Source organism: Acipenser ruthenus, chromosome 21, assembly GCF_902713425.1.
Source record: "Acipenser ruthenus chromosome 21, fAciRut3.2 maternal haplotype, whole genome shotgun sequence".
In the NCBI taxonomy this organism is placed as follows: domain Eukaryota; kingdom Metazoa; phylum Chordata; class Actinopteri; order Acipenseriformes; family Acipenseridae; genus Acipenser; species Acipenser ruthenus.
Window position 1 is genome coordinate 3,341,546 of NC_081209.1, and position 22,146 is coordinate 3,363,691.

General features: G+C 41.0%; 1 protein-coding gene across 1 annotated transcript; it reads left to right on the forward strand.

The window, feature by feature from the left end:
• Positions 1 to 1,511: 1,511 nt before the first annotated feature.
• Positions 1,512 to 12,291, forward strand: LOC131699024 (proline dehydrogenase 1, mitochondrial-like). The gene is made up of 14 exons (XM_058994344.1): positions 1,512 to 1,977; positions 2,584 to 2,792; positions 5,371 to 5,405; positions 5,525 to 5,674; positions 6,044 to 6,108; positions 6,253 to 6,369; positions 6,714 to 6,793; positions 6,913 to 6,994; positions 7,380 to 7,472; positions 7,606 to 7,752; positions 8,072 to 8,247; positions 8,396 to 8,494; positions 8,664 to 8,752; positions 8,866 to 12,291. Exons 1-14 carry the CDS (start codon positions 1,630 to 1,632, stop codon positions 9,054 to 9,056), a joined length of 1,881 nt encoding a protein of 626 aa, XP_058850327.1. The 5' UTR covers positions 1,512 to 1,629; the 3' UTR covers positions 9,057 to 12,291.
• Positions 12,292 to 22,146: the final 9,855 nt, after the last annotated feature.

Sequence of the window (22,146 nt, forward strand, 5' to 3'; positions counted from 1 at the left end):
TGTCAGTTACATATGTGAGCAGGAGGATGATGGGAAATGTAGTTCTGAGACGTCCATGCGGGTACGTGGGAAGCCATCTTGAGTCAGGGAATGCAATTTAAAAGTTTAAAAAAGTGGTAAAAATGTAAATAAATAAATAAATAAATAAATTTAAAAAATTCACACGCCTTACGTAAACAGCTGAGGCAACACATGGGAACATGTAACACAATAAAATAAAAAGGTCCTTATGTACCCTTTAATGCCCTGATTTCTGTTTGATTTGATTTTGTTATCTAATTGTATGTTGATATTTATAGATACTACTACGAATACTAATGCTAAACTATTGCATAACAAATAAAATGTGAAATGTTGCCACTAGGTGTCAGTCGACTTTGTAAAATCAGGCTTTGTCAATTGCATCTTCCACAACTGAAACGGAAGTCTGCACGCAGCATTTAGTTCATTACACAGTTTAAAAATTGGAGATCCAAGTCCTTAAATCTATACTAGTTAAAAAAAAAAAAAAGATACAAACGCATGATCGCCTCATATGAGGACTGATAAATAAATAAACCGTCTCTTCTTGTCTTTATATGGGGATACATGGCAGATACAAACGCATGATCGCCTCATATGTGACCAACACTACTATCTTACAGCTATTTTCAGTATTTCATGCACAAAGGGTTAAGCAGTACTGTGAGGTAGCTTGAGTTTCCCCCATGTCCTCAATAAGCCAAGTAGCTGCAATGCTATCAGAAGTTATTGAGATAACACTATCTGTCTGGCTTTAGGGCTCCAGTTAATTGCACTAGTAGAGGTTACACTACAATGGTGTCTGTGTAGTTGCTGTTATGCAGTACCTACAATGAAGCTAATACAGCATGTCCAAAAAATGGTGCTCACATGTGACAGCTCTACGGTATACACAGCCCCTCCCTGTAATATTCACTTTTGTATATTGTACTACAGCTGAACGATGGCTTATGAATAAATGTAGAATTTCACAAATGCCGAAATACAGTACACAGCCTGACAAAAGCTTATATAATAATAATAATAATAATAATAATAATAATAATAATAATAATAATATTTTCCATTGGCTCTGTTTATGTCTCTGTTATTGCAGCCTGTCTTCACTTTCAGTTATGTTCCTATGAACCACGTTATTAGTTGGTATGTATGTATTTTTACTTGAAGGACATCTTGTTCTGCGCATGGTGTTTACTGTATGGCGTATCTCTGTATAATTCAAGTTGAATGAGCTATTTGAGTGGTCTGCCTTTGTGAGGATGTGTGCCGTGGGGGACAGGAACACAGAAAGAATGGCAGCCAGCGGAACCTCATGTTGGCCGTGCTTGCCGGCTATACAATAAAAAACAATCACATGTTCTGCATATTTGTTTATTGCGTCAGATAGAATAATGATGACGTAGGCAACGCACTTCCAATCAGAGTAGATGGGCTCGTCTTGGGCGTTTCTAACCCATCGTTTTCAATACAAGTATATGTGGGCGTGCCTTCTTGCTACATATGTGTGACTAAGCTTTCCAAACCAGTTATTGTCTGCACACATCCAGCATCAATCTGCGTGGGTACTTCTTCGTTATATAATTACACAGGACAACATCTTCAGATCTAATGTCTTACACTAAACTAGCTCCAGCCCTGAGAGCGGGTTCCGATATCTGCTTGACCCGAGCAGTAGTCTCCTGCAGGCTCCGGTCCACGGTCGCGTCTCCACGAACCAAACCGAGCTCTGAGAGTCAGGAACAGCAGGTTGATGCAACCTGCTCGGTGTTGAAGAAGGCGGCAGCCCAGGTAGATCACATCTCCCAGACAGAAAATGCCTGGTCCAAGTCTAAAGTGTTTATCGACTTCGAAAATACCAAGGAAGCGTACAAGAGCAAAGAGACGTCGGAGCTATTGAGAAGTTTGCTGGTTTTTAGGCTCTGCACTTTTGACTTCCTGGTTGACAAGAACAAGGAGGTAAGTTTTCCTGCGACATGCTTTTTTTTTTTTTTAATTTTTTTGGAAAGATCGTTATACATCGAGTTTAGCCAGGTGGTTGACGGTTCCTTTAACAATTTGCCTAACAGACTGTCAAAATATTACATATTATATGTTTTGCAGCAATAATATTTACAAAGTTGGTATAATTTAAATTATAAGCATGTTTGTTTTGGCTCTGAATTATTTCCACGAACCCTGAAGCCTACTCCTAATTATTGATGCTGCGTATCATCCTCAATAATGAAGGTTAGAATTACAGTCGCTGCCAGCATCTATCTGCACGAAATATGTTTTTGGCATTTCCCACCAGCTCTTCAAAAAGGCTTATTAACTGAATTTTTTGTTTTGTTTTGTTTTAAAATATTATAAATATTTTAATTAAAGCACCAAATAGTAGCAGGGTTGAAATATTTAGCTGTACCAAAACATTTTCCCCATGTAGCTCCAGTTTTCAGCCTCAGGACTGGCTTAATAGGTTGTACCTCAATGAATCAATGTGTCTGTTTACACTTGGAACTAACACTGATGTCTTCTTGCAGTCGTCTGTAGCTTAAGGAGAAGTTTCTGCTGTCTTTCTTTTAGCTGATAAACCTGAGCAGAAAAGTCCTGGGGAAGAGGCTCTTTGAGCAGCTGATGAAGATGACCTTTTACGGGCAGTTTGTGGCCGGAGAGGACCAGGAAGCCATCAAGCCCCTGGTCAGGAGGAACCGTGCGTTCGGGGTGGGCTCTGTGCTGGACTACGGGGTGGAGGAGGACCTGACACAGGAGGAGGCTGAGAAGAAGGAGATGGAGTAAGAAATAGCTTTGCTCTCTGTGTTCTCTTCAGGGGCTGCACATGCACAAGAGACAGAATGGGTAACGCGGGGGGTAAGGTATCAAGCATGTAGTTAGACTGTGGACATACAATTTCGGAAGGGTTCGTACAATATGTGGAGTCATGCCTGCTTTGGAGTTGTGTTGGCTTGTGAAGCATCACATTATCCCACTAGTTAAGCATGTGAGCTGCCTTAAATGTGTGTAGCTCCCCGCAGGCACACTGGCACACTCTAGACACAACACACATGAAAATGTAATGAACAGGCACTTTCTTCTTGTAAAAAATGTGGATTCGAATCCCAAACAGTGGGAATATAGTAGCGTCCCTACTTATGTTTACATTTAGAAAATCCATTTGTAATGAAACTTGGTGAGGACATTCTTTTTAGATTAGGTATTTGATTATCAGACTCTCTGGATAGAAGTACTGTAGGCTCCTCGTTTTGACTTTACTAAAACACATACGTTTTTACATTGCTATCATTCCCCTGCCATAAATCCCAACAGTAAGAGCTTGTGCTTTTTATTAACGAATGGGTGGCGCCTTCTAAAGTCTGAATCAGCCACAGGTACTGACAAGTCCCTTTGAATATTTTCGATATTATGTAACACAACACCTTCAGTTTTCCACGCTACACTAGAGCTGCTCTTTATTATTTATTTCTTAGCAGACGCCCTTATCCAGGGCGACTTACAATCGCAAGCAAATAAAAATACATTCAAGTGTTACAATACAAGTCATACAATAAGAGCAAGAAATACAATAATTTTTTCAAGTGTGACAAACCACAATTCAATAATACAGCAGATAATAGTGAAAGTTACATCAGGATATGATTAAATAGTGATAGTTACATCAGGATATTCCTTTGAGCAGGTTATTCACACATCAGAGCTATAAATGGATGCTATGCTACTGGCTGCCTGAGACCAAGCCTGCACTGTGTGATTGGCTGTCTGGGAGGGTGAGCCCCTGCAGTGCCCAGTTGGGAAAGAACGCAGTCACATGCAGTACTGTGTGTGAAATAACCAGGGTGCCAAGAAAAGTTACGCAATCTGTGTTCTTGTCGGCTGGATACAGTGCTCTCTGAATGCAGCTTTTTGAATAAGGGCTGCAAGAGGATTTGTTCATTGTGTTAAACCTCAATTAAAAACATTATCAGGGGTTTCTCTTTCGGAGTAGGTTTTATGTAGCATCTTTCATTTAGATTGTGTGGTCGAGATAGAGAACTGCATTGAAAGAGGCTGCAGTACAGTGTCTTGGAGAATGCTGAGTGCCATATTGTCTAACATGAAACTGGAGAGTTTCTATTCTGGCCTCCCAGTAACCTGACCAGCCTGCATCACCCAATCTGAACAGTGAGTGTATCAATGTGACCCAGACCTTTTTAATGTGACACCACAGAGTTCACTGTGTTCTGTGTGATCTTATTACTCCAAACCACCCAATCCTAGCTTGATGCTTCCTGCCACTTGTAGCGAGGTTTAGCAACCCAGGGATCTTTAAATAGTGTTTGATGAAGCTGTGAAGCTCTGAAGAGGGATGGCTTAAGCACTTTTCCGTCCGTGTGGCACAAAATGCAACATGCCAGCATGGAAGGCCTGTGCTGTTAGTAAATATAAATAAGGTTTTGCCAGATAAGGTTAACTGTGAAGGATCTCTTTCTTATTTTTGTGTTCTGTCCATCTGTTAGTCTAAGCCCTTTACTTCAGATACAAAACCAAATTCTTCCATGCATTATTTCCAACAGGCAGCCAGAATGACAAAGTGCAGGGATGGAAATACAACTCCTATTGCATTGCAGTTTCACATATTCCAGGTTTTAATACAAGCTTGATTTGCCACAGTGTGTAGGTAACAAGCTCAGGTGTGTTTTGTTAAACTCCTAGTAAAACCAGGTCTGAGGCAGTCTCCTTATCTTGAGAGATTGTTACTGCATATGTGCAGATCAACACTCTATCGGCAGAGATAAAGTGACTAGAGTCACGCTGTGTTCCACTGGCTTTGTAAAAGTACGGGTCAGCGAGATCAGTCAGGAACAGCTGATTGTTTTTCACCTACAGAGCTTTTGTTCCTTCTGTGCAACGGGGGTCTTATTTCCGTCCCTGCACTACAGTATTGAAGTGTTCTTTGTTTGCCTAATTCAAAGGGAGGCATGTGTACAACATTACTGGGTCTGGATTGCACAGCAGGACACGCTGAAGTTACTGGGTGCCAGCTGCTTCCAGATTGATCTGGTTTTCCCTGTGTAAATATGGGACCTCTGTAGTGATAGCGTGATGTTTGCAGCCTGTGCCAGCACCTGAATCCGGCTGACGGATCATGGCAGGGCGATGGAAAGTCAGCTGCTGCGTGGAGATGCCTGTCTCTGGTTCAAGCTGTAACTGTTTATTTGACTGGGTGCAGTGCTTTACTCCTGCTATATTACTGTTTTATGATACAGTGCTTTTTTATTCATTTGTTTCAACTGATTCACCTACAAATGATGACTGTGCATAATCGCTGTTCAGCTTTGTTTTGAAGCTGATAGTTTTTCTGTACTGATCTTTCAGGTCGTGTGTCTCTGAGGCTGAAAAAGAAAGCCATGGTGAGTCCTTACACTAATATTGATGCACATATGAAGTAGTCAGAAAGGCGAGGAGAGACACCCTGTCTTGTTAATGCTGCTGTCTCCTGGTCTTCCTGATGGTTCTGGTTTCTTTTCAGGGGTGGATCACCGAGAGAAGAAGTACAAGGCTCACCGGCGGTTTGGCGACCGGCGCGGGGGGGTTATAAGCGCCCGCACGTATTTCTACGCAGACGAGGCCAAGTGTGATCAACACATGGAGACCTTCCTCAAGTGCATCGAAGCCTCGGGTATGTATGGCACCATTCATACTAACGCCTGCACGCAAGGGTCCGTTCACCTGCTCCACCTGTATTAACCAGGCTTGTGCAGTTACATTGACACTGCATTCAAGGTCCTTGTAGTCTTGCCTTCCTTCTCCATGGACACTAGTCTACGTTCCATAAACCATCCTCACAATCGGTTTTATTCTAGGGGAACTGGAGAACAAGGCTAAAAGATTCTAAACCCACATATGTATACTGTTGTGGTCTTGGTTGACCTGAACTTTAAAGGTTCTGTGTACTCGCCGTAGCGTCTTAATGTCTCCTGAAAGACCTCTGCAGTTGAGCGTTGGCTTTGTTTTTCTAAAGGTACGTGACATGTTCTCGTTCCTCTAGGTGGAAGTTCAGAAGATGGCTTTTCTGCTATTAAGCTGACTGCTTTGGGGAGGCCACAGTTCTTGGTAAGTCGCTCGCTCCTCAGCGTGTGTGCTTGCTGACACTGGTGGCAGTACATTTGGCTATTGCACTTGAGAAACGTAGCTCCCGATAACACTGCAGGACAGCACAGGTTAGCCGTGTGATTGTGCTCTTTTCTTTTTATTCAGCTCCAGTTTTCCGAGGTGTTGGTGAAATGGAGGCGGGTCTTTCATCTGTTGGCAGCAGACCAGGGGAAAGCAGGGCTTTCAGCTCTAGACATCAAGCTGGAGATGAAGCAGCTGCAGGTATTCTGCTGCTAATGACCTTCAGTAGTTATTGCTGATTCTGGTTAAATGCAATTGATCTTAACCTTCTGGTATCGCACAAGTTAGAAGGGAGTACTTTTTAAAAATCCACAGATATAAAACATTTTTACCTTGAATGCACTTGAGCACATTTGTATGGGTTTCATACTTCATGTCTAAAGTTAAGATTACTAAGGGGTTGAATCAGTTGGCCTCTTTAGTCTTGCTTGTCTTTCCAGTGGCACATTATTTGAACAAATCAGGCTTTTAACCAGAGTTATGCTTGTGAATGGAGTCAACATAGCTAGATTTTTATAGCCTTTTTTTGCTTTCATTCCCTATAGGAGAGTCTTGCAAAACTTGGGCTTGGAGCTAAAGATGAGACACAGAACTGGTTTACTGGAGAGGATCTGGGCATGTCTGGGTAAGGAATCTGGATCTACCTGTTTAAAGAGCTACAGATTTCAAGAGATCAATACGCTCTCATGTTACTTCCTCTGGCACACTAAGCTCTTCTCTGTCTTTCCTCTGCTTGGTCCCCAGCACTGTAGATCTGTTGGATTGGAACAGCCTGATTGACAGCAGGACCAAGATCTCCAACCTGCTGGTCGTCCCAAACCTGGAGGTGATGACGGGGTCTTTGGTGTTCTCCAGTTTTGTTCTGTGTCGAGCTGAAAACATGACAGCATCTGCTGGCAAATTGAGGAATTGCACTTGAAACTATTCAGACACGCCGCAGCATTTTGCTTTATTTTAACCAGGATATAAGACCTAATATATGTATTGTAAATCGTAATGTGCCCCCCAGTAAATGTCCATGTAGTAGTCTTCTCAAGAAAGGTCAGTATATCATGGGCTAAGCAATTAAATAGTTTCAGTATCATACTGATAAATGCATACAAATTTACAGACATGTACAAACGACTGTATTGGATTAGATTAGCGGTGTGCATTTGCGAGTGGTGTTTTGAGCACAGCTCTAGTGTTGACAGAGTTCTCACCCCCCTCAGACTGGTCAGCTGGAGCCCCTGCTAAGCAAGTTCACTGACGAGGAGGAGATGCAGATGAAGAGGATGCTGCAGAGAATGGACGTCCTCGCTAAGGTGAGGTGACACCCTGCAGTCTGAGATTACACAGGCCAAGGGCTGGGGATGACTGTAGCTAGCTAACTATGGACAAATGAATACAGAAAACTGAAAGTGCTGTAACGTATCCTGCTGTGCTTCGTTTCTTCAGAAAGCTTTACAACACGGCGTGCGTCTGATGGTGGACGCAGAGCAGACCTATTTCCAGCCGGCCATCAGCAGACTGACCCTGGAGATGCAGCGGAAATTCAACAAGGAGAAACCCATCATCTTCAACACCTACCAGTGCTACCTCAGAGTAAGAGCTCTGGAGAGAACCACTACACAGCCAGTAATGTGATTTAGTGTGTCGACACGCAGGCTCCCTTTTGAACTGGCAATGGACAGTCCCTTACAGAGTCCAAACAGTTTCATACAGCGTGAGGTAGTTCAGGTGTAATGATCAGTGGATAGAGTCGGGGCTTGTGAGAACGTATTTAAAGGACAGTCAGCTAGAGTTTGGGAAGGAATTAAGTTCTTTCACACCAAACCATTTTACTCAGTAAAGACTTCTTGCGATTGAATATAAATGTGAAATTAGGCGCGTTCCTTCAGTGACCCTCTCCTCGCTCTCACAGGAGGCCTATGACAACGTGTCGCTGGATGTGGAGCTGTCTTGCCGCGAGGGCTGGTACTTCGGTGCCAAGTTGGTACGAGGTGCCTACATGGACCAGGAGAGGAGCAGAGCGGCAGAGATTGGCTACGCGGATCCCATTAACCCAGACTACGAAGCAACCAACCAAATGTACCACAGGTAAGGTGGTGGTGATGACAGCAGATCTCACCGTGAAGAAAACACTTGGAGCTTAATCAAGAAACACAATATATGTGTGTCCCCATTGTGTCTACGGCACCTGTCAACGTCTCACTGAGACCCGGTTCTTTCTGTCTTGTTCCCTCAGGTGCTTGGATTACGTTCTTGAAGAGATAAAGCGCCATAGGAAGGCCAATGTGATGGTGGCGTCGCACAATGAAAACACTGTCAAGTTCACTCTGCAGAGGTACTGCAGGCATAGCAGACAGACGAATATATATATAAACTGGGCATATCATGTACTGTGTAGCCATGCACACGTCAGAAGAAATGCTATATTCCATCATTGTATTCATGCTGATTTTTGCACATGCTACTGAAATCATGTGTACAGTCATTGTTTATTTATTAAACAGGATGAATGAATTTGGGATCCACCCGTCGGAAAACAAGGTCTACTTTGGCCAGCTGTTGGGAATGTGCGATCAGATCAGCTTCCCTCTGGGTAAGTGGCTGAAATGTCCTGTCGTTGAGTCCTGGTCCTGGGGGATGAGGCTGTACAGGATGAAGGTGGTGTGGATCGTACAGTTATTGCTATATTCTTTTTTCCTGTAACAGGCCTGGCCGGGTATCCGGTGTACAAGTACGTGCCGTACGGCCCGGTGAACGAGGTCCTGCCCTACTTGTCGAGACGAGCCCAGGAGAACCGAGGCATCATGAAGGGGTCCCAGCGGGAGAGGCTGCTGCTCTGGACTGAGCTCCATCGCCGGCTGCTGAGCGGAGAGATCTTCTACAAGCCTGTCTACTGAGGAGAGCACTGGGGGAAAAGAGCACTGCTGATCATTCCTTTCCTTGTAAACTTGCCAGCTCTTAGTTTCCTTCAAGAGTCCCGGATCATTGTAATACGGAACCGGAGCCAAGTCTGTTCGTTCCGGGAAATTCCGGTACAGGTTTTTGTTTTGACCAGGTTCTTCGCAGTTATAAGGATGATTTATTTATTTAATAATTAAATCTATATTAATTGACAGTTGTTGATATTTGTATAGGGATAGGAATAGTTGTGTAGTCTGTTATGTCAGATGTATTAATTACCACTGACTGAAAATGGCCAGGATTGGCTTTATGTACACTGGAAAGATGTGGAACAAAACCCTGAGTGGCGTTGCCCACAGTGCCCAGATTTAGGCCGGTGCAATAGTAATAGTCAAGGATTCAGACTTGATTTGAAGAGCTCTTGATACATTTTAAGGAAACCACTTGTTCGATCCCTCTCAGTATTTTAATGAAACTCATTTCCTGCACGTTTGCTCAGCGATTGGACAAGCCAACATGGATCAGCACTCTCATACACAGGCATGCTTAGAAACCCCTGTTCAATTATCACAGAACAGATGGTTGCTAAAAAAAAACAGAATGGAGAGGTGGCGCCAAATGCTTTTAAGGTGTCCGGGACAGACCTGTTAAGCAAATCTTTGCTGTCCATTAACTGAAGAGCTTAGTGTGCAGAAGGCTCCTTCTCCTTGGTAACATACACCCGAAGCCTACCCTCTTTCTTGATGACCAAACTAGCCTATATAAGTATATAAGATAAAGCCAGCATATTGGTTTTAGATAATGTGTGACTGCAAAGGATTGGTATTGATAAAGAGGGAACATTACATTGCAATGTAACTTAGCTCGGAAACCCTGCAGTTTCACTGCGAATCCACAGAGCAGAGGATGAAGGAGGGATCATTATAACCAGTAAAGCTGTACTGGGAAATGAGTTTCTTTAGATCCCACACTCCAAACAGGCTGTTTATTGGAACTAATATCAGCCTATTTTCATTAATTGGTAGATATCCTGTGTGATCAATGGCCGCCCCATTATAGTTTTTAAATGTATGTACCCTTGCAGGCAAGAGCCATGTCCGACGCTTCTTGGAGGAAACAAAATGCTGTCCTTTTGTATTGCTTTTAAAAGTATGATGTTGTCTTTCTTTTTTTTTTTTTTTTTAAAACAGAGATAAAAATCTATTTAAAATGAACAGTATAAAATGCTTCGTATTGCCCCTGTAGGCCAGGGCATGATGTTCAGTATACTGTAGTGATCACTACCTACTAGGGGAGAGGATTAGAAACCTGCTGTTCAGCTCCAGAGCTATATAACCCTTTGGATTTCTTGGGTGTTTTCGAGCAGTAATGTTAATGTAGCTGACGTTGTTGTTTGGAAGCTCCCTTTGGTTTTAAACAGTGGGCTGTAGGAGTTGTAGCCCTGGGGATCCTCTTGAATGTTATTGTCTTGTCGTGGCACTATTTAAGTGATAACTATCGAGGAGATAACAGTCTTCTGAGTGAATGAAAAACAAAAGGTTCAGGGTGTGCCACCAGCGAGGGAGGCTGTAGTCTCCAAGTACACTGCATGCACCCAGCAGCTGTAGCTGTTATACGGCAAGCGATTTGCTCTCTCCCTGTTTTAAGATCCTGGTTGAAAAGTGCTGCTTTTGCTCTGAGCCTGACTCGGGCATGCAGCTCGGTTGCAGGCTGCAGTTGCTACGGGTCCTTTAGGAAGCGTGTTTATCCTAACTGTACTGTATTATCACAGGATAACGGGATTTGGAATCCATGTGGAAGTGATTGACAGAGAATCCTCTTGTTATGTAATCTTGGGTGTTCCACAGCTGCCTGCACTGTCTCGATGTGTCTTTTAACTCCTAGCCTCGGTGTTAACCTGCTGTGCTTAGCTCTGCTTCCATGTTGTGCAGATGCAAGCTGCTTTTGTAAGTAATCAAACTGCGTTAATGGTGTTTGTTTTAAGTAAAGGCCGACTTTGGCAACCAATATGCCATAGAAAGCACTTTCCATTGGCAAAACACGGCCATCAGATCGCGTGTGTTCAGTTTAACGCTTCGTTTAAGCCCGAGTGGCAGCTTCTAAAGTGGTTATATTTCAGAGTGAAGTGTGAAGCAGCAGTTTTCTGTTTACTGTTCAGCCCGAGCGACAATTCATTAATTAGCAGCCTTTTAGTCGTGCGTCTACACAGTTCCTGTTCTCCTGTTAATCCAGTAAGTAATATGTTTTGGAAAGCCATTCACAAGAGCAGTTCTCTCTCCATGCCAATCCGATTCCCAACCCCTCGTTTAACTCTCAAAGGTGGGGTTTGTGCCAGATTGGATGGTGGTGGTGGTTTTCATGAAACCGTTTCTGGGCATGGAGCAGATTTTAAAAACAAATCACTCGTTTATTTTAAAAGGGAATTAGTGGTGAAGATTTGATGGGGTGAATTCTCCTGTTAGAGGATATTTAAATGCTAAGAGATGTATTTTGGTCAGAGCATGATAAATGAAAGTGGGAGTGTTTGGGGAAGCTCCATCAAGGAGTTTGAGAAGTCAGCCTGGATGGATTATTGAAATGGTTAAATGTGTATTTTTGCAAGGTGAATTCATTTCAAGTACTGTACTATTGTTACACGTGGTGGACTGTGATGTAAAAACATTATATTGTTCAGGGTTCATAGCTCTGTCATTGAGACATATTCTTATAAATGTTTTAGACCCCAAAAATCAAGTTTCTGTAATTAATCCTGGGGTGCATATTGTATCAGATTGTTTTATTCAGTACTGATAGCAGAAGGACGTGCTCCCTTTTAACTTCCCTTATATTTTTATATTTAGTGATATTATAACCCCTCCCTGGTGATTTATGGTGCAGTGGATGAATTGCCTGTAAACTATCATAGGGGCTGTTTTTCCAATCTTAAACACAAATGTCTTGTTGTTGATTATGTTGGGAAATTTAAAAAAATACAGACTCATTTTAAATATACTGTTCTTGTGAAAGGAAGGCATCCACGTCCAACTCCAGTATACCTTGTCGTTGTGTCAAGCAGCAATCGCTAAGCAGTACTGAGCACACCATTATTCTCTTTGTATTCTAGATGTCAAGGGAAAGGAATCTGTCTGCTCCTAACCTGCCTGTAGCAATAACGTCTGTTAGTAATGACCATCTTGTGTGGAAAACTAACTGCATGTTGAATTTTAAATTAAAATAAAAAAAATGAATAACCTCCGTTGACTGTATTGTTTGTACAGTTTTACATTGTGCGAGGGATAAAGGATTTCAGTGGTTGTGGCCCACTGGTAATGTCCTTTGTAAAGGATACTGTCTTCACCTTTCCCAGTGTGGCTAGAAGACAAACAGGATGGCAATCCATGATGGAAGTGGATGTCATATTATAAAACTGATCAAGCTTTCCTCTGGGGGTATTGTATTTATGAAATGCTAACAGTTCAGCATACAGCTGCCCTTGGGTTAAGTGATCATGAAATAGTTGACACAAGAAGCAGTGATAATGATCATAATGGTGGATAAGCAGAGTATAGGAACAAGGCCAGAGGTATTGTGTGTATATAAACACATTTAAAGTAAGTCGTGTTTAGTGGTGTCCCCTTACCTTTTTAATGATGGTTTTAATCAACCCGAGGGCTTCGAATTGCAATGTACTTTTTCTGATCTGTGTGTTCAGATGCTTTCCCTGAAGTTCAGGAGCTGTTCTTCAGGTCTAGCTTCCTGTCATAGATCTGTTCTTCAGGTCTAGCTTCCTGTCATAGATCTACACACCCGAGGTTTGATCTGGCAAAGTGTCTTTACAGAAGTAAGAGCCAGCCCCGCCCTGTGAGGAGGTCTCCTTTAGTTGCCAGCAATACACTAGCTGTGCACTAGATGGTGCTGGCGCTTTCTAATAGAACGGTACTGTGGCTGAGCTGGCCTACATTGCATAGGTTTGTATTAGACCAAATACTGAATGTAAAGAAATATAAAAGTAAATGACAGACGGCAAGGGGACATTCAAGATGCTCACTGCACCAGAAGGGTTCACTTCCCCCAAAGGTTAAGAAAAACTGCTTTATCTGTACTTTTGTCAAAATGTCAAGTTGTACTTTTCCCTCGAACATCTCCTTTCTAGAGGCCTCAGCATCGTGACCGCCAGTGCCATCCCTGCCACAACAGTGCAGGGTTTCTTAGCAGTGTGTGTGTGTGTGTGTCTTTGTGTGTGTGTGTGTGTGTGTGTGTGTGTGTGTGTGTGTGTGTGTGTGTATATATATATATATGATTGCAGCAAAACAGTCATTAGTTTGAAGGATGGTGACAGAGGCAGGATAACGAGGAACACACAGTACACCTCACTCTGATTTATTAATAATGAATTGTCTATCCTTTCCCACATGTCGACTAGTTCTTGTGTGCCTGCTTTTCGGTGGGAGCTGATGAGAATATTAAAACCCTTTTCAAAATCTGTTGCTACAGTGGCACAGAAACTTGCTTTAATGCTGGGGTATTACAAATACCATCTGTTTTGACAGTTTTTATTTATTATTATTATTATTATTATTATTATTATTACAGCATCATTATATTATATAAACTGAGAGAATTGTGGATTCATATCTTTGGCAGCTGATATCAGGTGTTTACAGTACCAGTAACTGGCCACACTTTCTATGAGGTTGTTATCTTGCTGCACAGTGACTCCTGTTGGTGGTGTATGGAACTACAGGTGTTGACTTCTGTAACAATAATTTTTCTACTGTAAAAGTATTTGTTGCATTTGACTTCGAAAAGCGAAATGTTTATTCCACACTCTAAATCACAGTTTTTAGTTGCTTGATTCTTGTGGATAGTCCTCAATATATATATTTTTTACAAATATATTACCTAAGATACTCAGCATTTGGTTAATTTTATCCTTTTTGTTCCTCATTGTCTTATTGCTGCCTTGTACAGTAGGCCAGCAGTAGCTTTCAGCTCTGGAAATGTAATTAAATGTTCCTTTCACTAGATGGCGCTGTTGCTTTTCCACTATCCCCCATCTCCACCAGGAGCACTTTACACTGTACAGAACAGCACGTCTCTTAAAGACAGAGTGTGAGAAGCACAGCAAAAGAGCTCGGAATGCACTGTAGTAAAAGTGTCATAGCATTAGCCAAGGCCAGGTTAGGTAATGATACACGTGACTGTGAAATGAACACTTCATGTGTTCTGTCACTATTGCTAAAGCAGTTATGGGGATGAAATCGGTGTGCAAGTCATAAATTCCAGAATGTGGACATTTTCAGTATCAATCCCAAATAACCAATAAATCTGGGATCCTCCCTGAACATTATTCTGAGAACGAGGCTGTCCCAAAAAGAATGGAATACAAGCAATGTGTGGAAAAGAAAGTAAAATAAACAGCTCAATGCAGAGCATCCTCTTAGCAACGCGAGTCGCCCTGCCGCTGGTTTGGAATGAATTCCACAATGAGAATTTCAACGCGGGTTCCGGGGGGGTGTCTGTCTGAGACAGGAGTGTTGGGTGGGATCATACAATGTTTGTTTTTTTTGTTTGTTTTTTTAAGCTATTTTTTTTTTTATGTACTCTATTTTCGCAAATGTAAAATTCATCAACCACACAACAAAAATAATGCATTCCTGGATTTAGAAACTACCTGTCCGATTGTGTTTACTTCATGGAGCCATCAGATCGGAAGTGCCTGCCAGCCTCATAAAGCTTTCATTAGCTGGGATTGCCAGGAACCTTCTTTAGTGTATTAGCTTCCATTAGAACTTATTGTTCGTGCACAAAAAGGCTTTTTGTGGCCTGAGAAAACCCTGCCTGAGGACCATATCAACATACACTTTATGTTGTGTAGCACTGCCCTTAAACAAGCTTCCTCTCGCCAGCTGTGTGAAGAAGTAATAAAGCACATGTGGGCATTGTCATGCTTAGATTAAAAACAAAGACACACCCACTCACACATTCGTTCACCTTGCAGATGAATCCAGGGAGTGCAGCGCAGTTTCAACCATCCCAGGTTTCAATACAAGCTTGATTAGTCAGCGTGCGTATAGGTAACAAGCTCAGGGGTGTCTTATTAAACTCATAGGAAAACCAGGAATGGATCAAACTGCTATGCAATCAGAATCTTATTTCCATCCTTGTAATCAGGACCCAGGGTACATCAGCAGAACATGCACTACTCCAGGGAGCTGCCAAATACAATCAGGTCGACCGGTCCTAATTAAATTACCATGCAGTGGACGGACAGACAGACAGACAGACAGACCGTCCGTGTTTAAATGACCCATACATACACAGAGCATAATATCTGAGCTGTAAGTCTCAGTACAGCTACATTATACAATAAAAGCAATCATATTTTAAAGAGTAGCTCCTAGTTCTGATTGGAAAGGAAATCCTCCACAATACTGACAGCTTTTCATGACATGTGAGCAATGAAGCCTGTGGCCTGAAGCAAGTGCCGGCAGATATTGGAGAGTCAGCGGGTTAGCTGGCTCTAGATCTTGTTTCTCATTCCTTTATGTTTGTGGTGATGAATTTAGTGCTGATGGACACTGACGGGTCAATGTCACAGGGGAACAAAATCCACCTGTTATTTTGTATTTTGCAGCACTGAACTTCCCCACAATGCACTTGCACAAAAAAGGCATATCAGCCTCCCTTTTTGTGCTGTACACCTGAGGGGTTTCCACTCTGCAGGATAAGCATTCCTCAACTGCACTTTTAATATTCTTTCACAAGGACCGGGACAGCAAAGAGTGTGTGACCAACTGCTAAGCATATTTAGAGGGAGCCTGAGTATGAGGTACAACAGAATCTGCATTCATCCTGTAAGAGAAATGCAAAGGACCATTATTAACGATGCCTTTGAACTAGAAGGGACTGCTACAGTATTTGTTTTGGCCCCTGGCGTGGAATGTTTTCCAGCAAGCAGCTTGACATTAGAGCTGGGATGCTAACCCTTCATTTAGTCAGGAACACACTGAGCTGGGTCACACGTCAATGCCGGGTCACATTCCCAATCAGATTTCATCTGGCCGATCCCAGATCGACACAAATTCAATTAGAGGAAGGCAAAGCATGCCATTAATGTTGGTAAATGGAATACCAACAGAATGTATGCAATGAGCATTATTCATAGCTTACCAGACAAGCAGATAGATAGATTGGATAATTATCAGCATGAAAGGCTACAGTGGAATATACAGGGATTATGGTGTATTAGCATTTGAAATCCCCTTAATTCTTTTAAATTTGCCCCTAAATTAATAGGCCTTTCTTTCGCTTAATATAGGATATTTTACATTTACACTGGAGCCTCATGGCCTTGTGATAGACTCCCTCTAGTGGTGAATTTGATTGTGTTTAAATATGGAAGGCTGTCCATCAACAATATAATGCTTAACAACCATCTTCAATGTGTCCGCCTTCGTTCATGAAAATGCTCCCTCAGAACTAGAATGTGAGGACCTGGGACCGAAGGAGAAACCAAACTTAACAAGGTAGCTGCTCATAAATCAGTAACGTTGCTGTCTGACATGATACCTACAAGCCATTCCACTGCTCCGCTGTTATAGTGCTGTATGTGAATTAATATCAAATAGATGAAAATGCCTGCAGGCCTGGACTGTGGACTCCAATGAATAAGTCATCCCCTCTCCAGGTCATCAATGCCCAAGCTACTTATGCCGGCACTAAAGGGCTCTAGATTATAACTATAGATGGGGGGGGGGGGAGGAGCCCAATTTGTTTTCATATTGGTCCTCCATTAGCGAAACAGGCAATATAACTTGCTATGACGGTTTCTTAACTGTCTGAGAGCTCAAAATGAGCTTTTTTATGCCAGATGCTTTGTGGCAGATGATTTTGGCTGCGGTACAATATCGTAATGACACTGTTCCATATTATTATTATTATTATTATTATTATTTATTTCTTAGCAGACGCCCTTATCCAGGGCGACTTACAATTGTTACAAGATACCACATTATTTTTACATACAATTACCCATTTATACAGTTGGGTTTTTACTGGAGCAATTTAGGTAAAGTACCTTGCTCAAGGGTACAGCAGCAGTGTCCCATACCAGGGATTGAACCCACAACCCTCCGGTCAAGAGTCCAGAGCCCTAACCACCACGCCACACTGCATATCCCCATTAACCTGATTAACAAGCAGCTAATCGATAGTTTGTTTCTGCATTATCATAATCAAAAGTTGAAAACATCTTAGTAACCGCAGTGTTACACAAAGCAGTGGAAACTGGCTGTGTAAAAGGGCATGCTGGAATAGTCTTTCATTGTGCATTGTTTCTGCTTGTTCATGTCCAGCCTCTATATCGGTCACACCTCCCTGGGGTAATGCACACAGTTAGCATGTGTAGTAAGTAGAAGCGATTATGACGACTTCCCACTGCTTTGGTCCCAAGGCTCTCAGTATTGACACACACTGCAGCAGAGTGTAACTAAAGTGTTCACAATAAGTAATTACAAGGCAGGTAAACTTAAGTAGGTAGGAGAAGCTTTTCAGTGAAATCCTAGTATGGTTGACACACAAGGGCATGTTGTCCAGTATTGAGATTGGAGACATGGATGGTCTAAGACTGTTATGGGATATCGGAAAGGGAAGCATCAGAAATAGTCATACACAGTACAACGCACCACATTCAAATAATACTAATAAAATAAATATTCATTGGAAACATATACGTGTTGCATAATTTTAAGTAAAAGGCATTTGTGTAAAAACTATCCACGCTGCAATCCTTATAGGTGAAAATACATTTTTATATACAGTACTACTTCCTGCATTTAAACACAACAAATACTATTTTATTTATACAATCGCCAGCTTGGCTTTCACTCTTAAAAAGCAACACAAAATGACTACAGTTTGGAGAGAGACTGCAGCGACACCCTATTGGGTGAGTTTGGCAGGTTTGCACACGTGACACAGCAATACATTCTGAAAAAAGAACAGAGAGGGCAAAAGGTATCTCCAGTTTGGACCAAACTCCAGTTTGAGGTGTGTGGGTCTATGATTTTCGTTTTCTTTTCAATTGTGTGTGTTTTTTTTTTAAAATTTTTAAATTTTTTAAGGTGGTTAATTAAATACGTGTTTGGTCCTTTGCATCCTGGGTTTTAAAAATATATATATATATTGAAAAAGGTTAATTAGTGCTGATTAGTCTTTTGGGGGTTTAAATACAGAATGAGATTCGATGCATCTTGGCAGCAACATGCTGTTGTAACAAGCTGCCCAGCTGTGTGTTGTAGCTTTTTATAATCTTTTTAATTCTGCAGATTGAAACAAAATGTGTTATTTTTTATATGTGCTGCGCAGGAGGTTTATATGTGATATGAATAATTGATGTTGTAAATCCAATTTTAACTGTACAGCCTGCACCTATTGCTGCATTACTTAAAATTGCTGTTCATTTTTTTCTTTGATCTCTTTTTTTATTTTTATTATTATTATTGGTAACATTGGTTATTGCAACTATGAACATGTTTTGTCGCCCCCCCCCACTCCTACATTGATACATTAATTATGAAGGATACAAAACAAACAAACAAACAAGCAAAAACAAACCCAGCAAGTATCACGCAGGTCATGTTCATATCTCAGCCCTGTGCCAAAGCTTCACCCAGCAGTCTCTGCCCCATATCAGCTTGCAGGTGAAACTCCTGCTTTTTTCGTCTGAAGCCCAGCGTTCTGGATGATTTGAAGTGACGTGTGAGTGAAGAGGCTGCAGGGCATGTGAAGAGAGCAGAGTTTTTTGTTGTGTGTGTGTGCACTAAAAAGTAAAAAATGTTTTTAATAAACACCTCGATAAACCTTGCACTATATTTCTGTCTGAAAAGCAGTAATATGAGGTTCTGCTCGTTGGAATGCACGGCACAGTGGCAGACTCCAGGAAAGAAACAGTTGCCGACTGTAACAGGAACATTTTCTCTGGGTAACACAACAAGTTCGCCAGACACATTGCAGACTCACCTACACTACTGTTTAAGAAAGCTTCACTCATATTGAAAGCAGCGACTGGTTTTTACACCACATACCCAGATTAGCACAGTAGGTAATGGAATCCAATATTAGTGCTTATCAGGATCTGTGAAACCAGCCATTGAATAAAATGAAAATAAAGAATTCAACCAACAGACTTTGTCATGTTCCTAAAACTTTCTGGACTATGCTGGAGACAAACTGCCCGCTACATAGTGAATGTATTACATGGGCTGTTTGCCCGTAGTGGAAAACCAGGCCCTCTCATGTTCTCATAAACCAGTGTACCAGTGTGAAGAAATCATGACAAAACCAAGAACAGACACAGCATTATCGGAAAGATCATCACAGTGAATTTGATATGAGATAGCAATGGTTTACCATTCAGCTGATAGCTCGTTCCATTTGCTCTGCCTTGGTACAGGTCCTGCATCATTGACACAGAAGATCATTTGGTAAGGGTGTTATTTTATTTTATTAGCAGCAGCAATTTAAAATCGTTCAAGTCGTTTGGGGAGCAACGCTGTAAGGCCCAATCTGTTTCAAGAGTCAAAGCCGACTAATATTGCTCTCTAATGCATAAAACACCAGAGCAGAGATCTGGGGAAAATAAATGCAGATAAGTGCCTTATCAGTATGCGTTGTAATACCCCACAGCAAGCAAAGCTTCTATGAATTTTGTATATTTATAAATTAGGGTAGCCACAAGGCAGTTACCAGAATGTTAATGAATGAATGATTGTGATTTTAAAATAAACCATGAGGTTCACTTAGCCAGTGGCTTTGATGTTTGTTTGTTTTTTTCTTACTATAATATACACATTTATTAAAATATAAAGTTAGGCACATACATATACAGAACTGTGTTAAACCTATTTTCTGAGGTTTTTTAAAAATATTAATTTATGGATAAGATGTTCTGGAATTTTGACTAAATCTATTTTATTGATTTATGTTAAACCGGTAACACTTTATATTAAGGTGCTGCTTATTAATGTTTTATAAATATATAATATATGCTTAATAACTATGTTTATAAGCATGCAGTAGCCATAGACGGAATTTCGTTTATATAAAGGGGACAGTTTTTAGCCACCTATTGTACATTGGGATGTTTAAACATAATTCCGTCTATGGCTATTGAATGGTTATAAACCATCTATAATGCTTTATTAACGCTCTATAACATAGTTATTAAGCATATATGATATATTTAGAAAACGTATATAAAACATTAATAAACAGCACCTTAAAATAAAGTGTTACCGTTAAACATCTACAGTATTAAATATAATGAATTAGCTATCTTTGTTATTGGAAATAAATTAATGGTGACACGCTGTTTTTCAGGATAGATTGCTTGAAAACTGGCTTTGTTCAAACTTGCCTGAATGTTTTTATGTCCTTGAAGATTTGTAATCAGTTGTTAACTGTGCTCAGCACAGCTGTGTTTAGATTGAACCTACTTTTCTTTTCCATTCACCAGGGAGTTTGCAGCTAGGAAAACATAAAGGTATTTTCTTCTTCAAATATTTACAAAGATTTATACAGGAAACTGAATTGGGAAAGCCTGCTGTATTCTCAATAATGGGCTGTGTGTAGGACTATTGACATTTGTATCTTGTTTTATAGAGGACCAAAGCAATGGCTCCGGATGAGGAAACGTGGGCATCTCTGTGTAAATATTCCAGCACAGGAAACTAATCTTAATGCTAGGACCTGGTTTGAATCTGGCCAGGACGGGGTCAGATCAACGGAGACTGTTTGGAGTTGAATTGCTATGGCATGCCTACTGCTGGAATTCAGAGAACTCTACATGTACAGAATAAATCAAAGAATGCACGAGGGAGCCTGCAGAAGGGATGAGGAAATCTTAATGTTTCCCCCAGTGGGAATGCAGTGAACATAACAGAAATAACTTCTACTGTACCTACCGATAGGAGAAACAACAGCTGCATGGTAAACTGAGACAAATCACAGCAGAGCTAGCTGCAAAGAGACCTTTACTTTTCGCCATGGTCCAAACACATTTGATACAATAGTTGTCCCCAGTGTTCTCCTAAACAGTTCAGGAGCTTTCTGTCATAGAAATACAAAAACACTTTTTATTATTATTATTATTATTATTATTATTATTATTATTATTATTATTATTATTATTATTATTATTATTATTTATTTCTTAGCAGACGCCCTTATCCAGGGCGACTTACAATCGTAAGCAAATACATTTCAAGTGTTACAATACAAGTAATACAATAAGAGCAAGAAATACAATAACTTTTGTTCAAGCAAAGTACAAGTGTGACAAACCACAATTCAATAATACAGCAGATAATAGTGATAGTTACATCAGGATATGATTAAATACAAAGTACTACAGGTAAAACACTTGGCAGATTACAGTATTCTGAAGTACAGGATTACAATGCAATAAAATAAACACAAAAACACTTTTACAGGTATCTATGAATAATAAGGTCCTTTTCAAAATGTTCCGGCTACATATAATTTCAATTCACGTCGTACTGGTATCCTGCATTTTCACAGCCAATATATATTTCTTTACATAAATGTCAAGCCTGTCTATTTGGTGCGTAACTGACTTGAAACATCACGTTTCTGATAGTTGACAATGTGCCTTTTATTGAAACAAATCATTTACTGCTTGTCTGCAGATCTGTTCTGTCGCATTGTACTTGAAACCTGCCAAGGCAACCTTGCTTTAACATTGGATCTATGTGATAGAAAATGTCCTCCATTTTGGGTTTTAAAGCCAGTCTGGGGTCAAACACGTCTTTATTGACACCCTTTGTTTGCCACAAGTCTGGACAGTGACAGAGTACTGTAGGTCCAAATACCTTTGCATTCCCTGGGACATTGCTGCCCCGATTGAGTGTCATCTGCAAACACTTAAATAACGTTCGAAAATCTTGTTTTAATGCTTGAAAGACAAGAAACAGCAGTAGTGGGAATTTCCAACAGAGTTGAACATTTTAATTAAAATGCATGATACCGTTATACTATAGCATACAACATTTGGGAATATAATTGAAAGATCTGCAGAGACAAGGC

Bases quoted from the DNA above. Each gene is read 5' to 3' on its own strand.
- LOC131699024 (XM_058994344.1), top strand. From the start codon at position 1,630: ATGTCTTACACTAAACTAGCTCCAGCCCTGAGAGCGGGTTCCGATATC. The intron at 2,793-5,370 runs GTAAGAAATAGC...CTGATCTTTCAG, and splicing joins GCTGAGAAGAAGGAGATGGA to GTCGTGTGTCTCTGAGGCTG. The intron at 6,370-6,713 runs GTATTCTGCTGC...CATTCCCTATAG, and splicing joins TGGAGATGAAGCAGCTGCAG to GAGAGTCTTGCAAAACTTGG.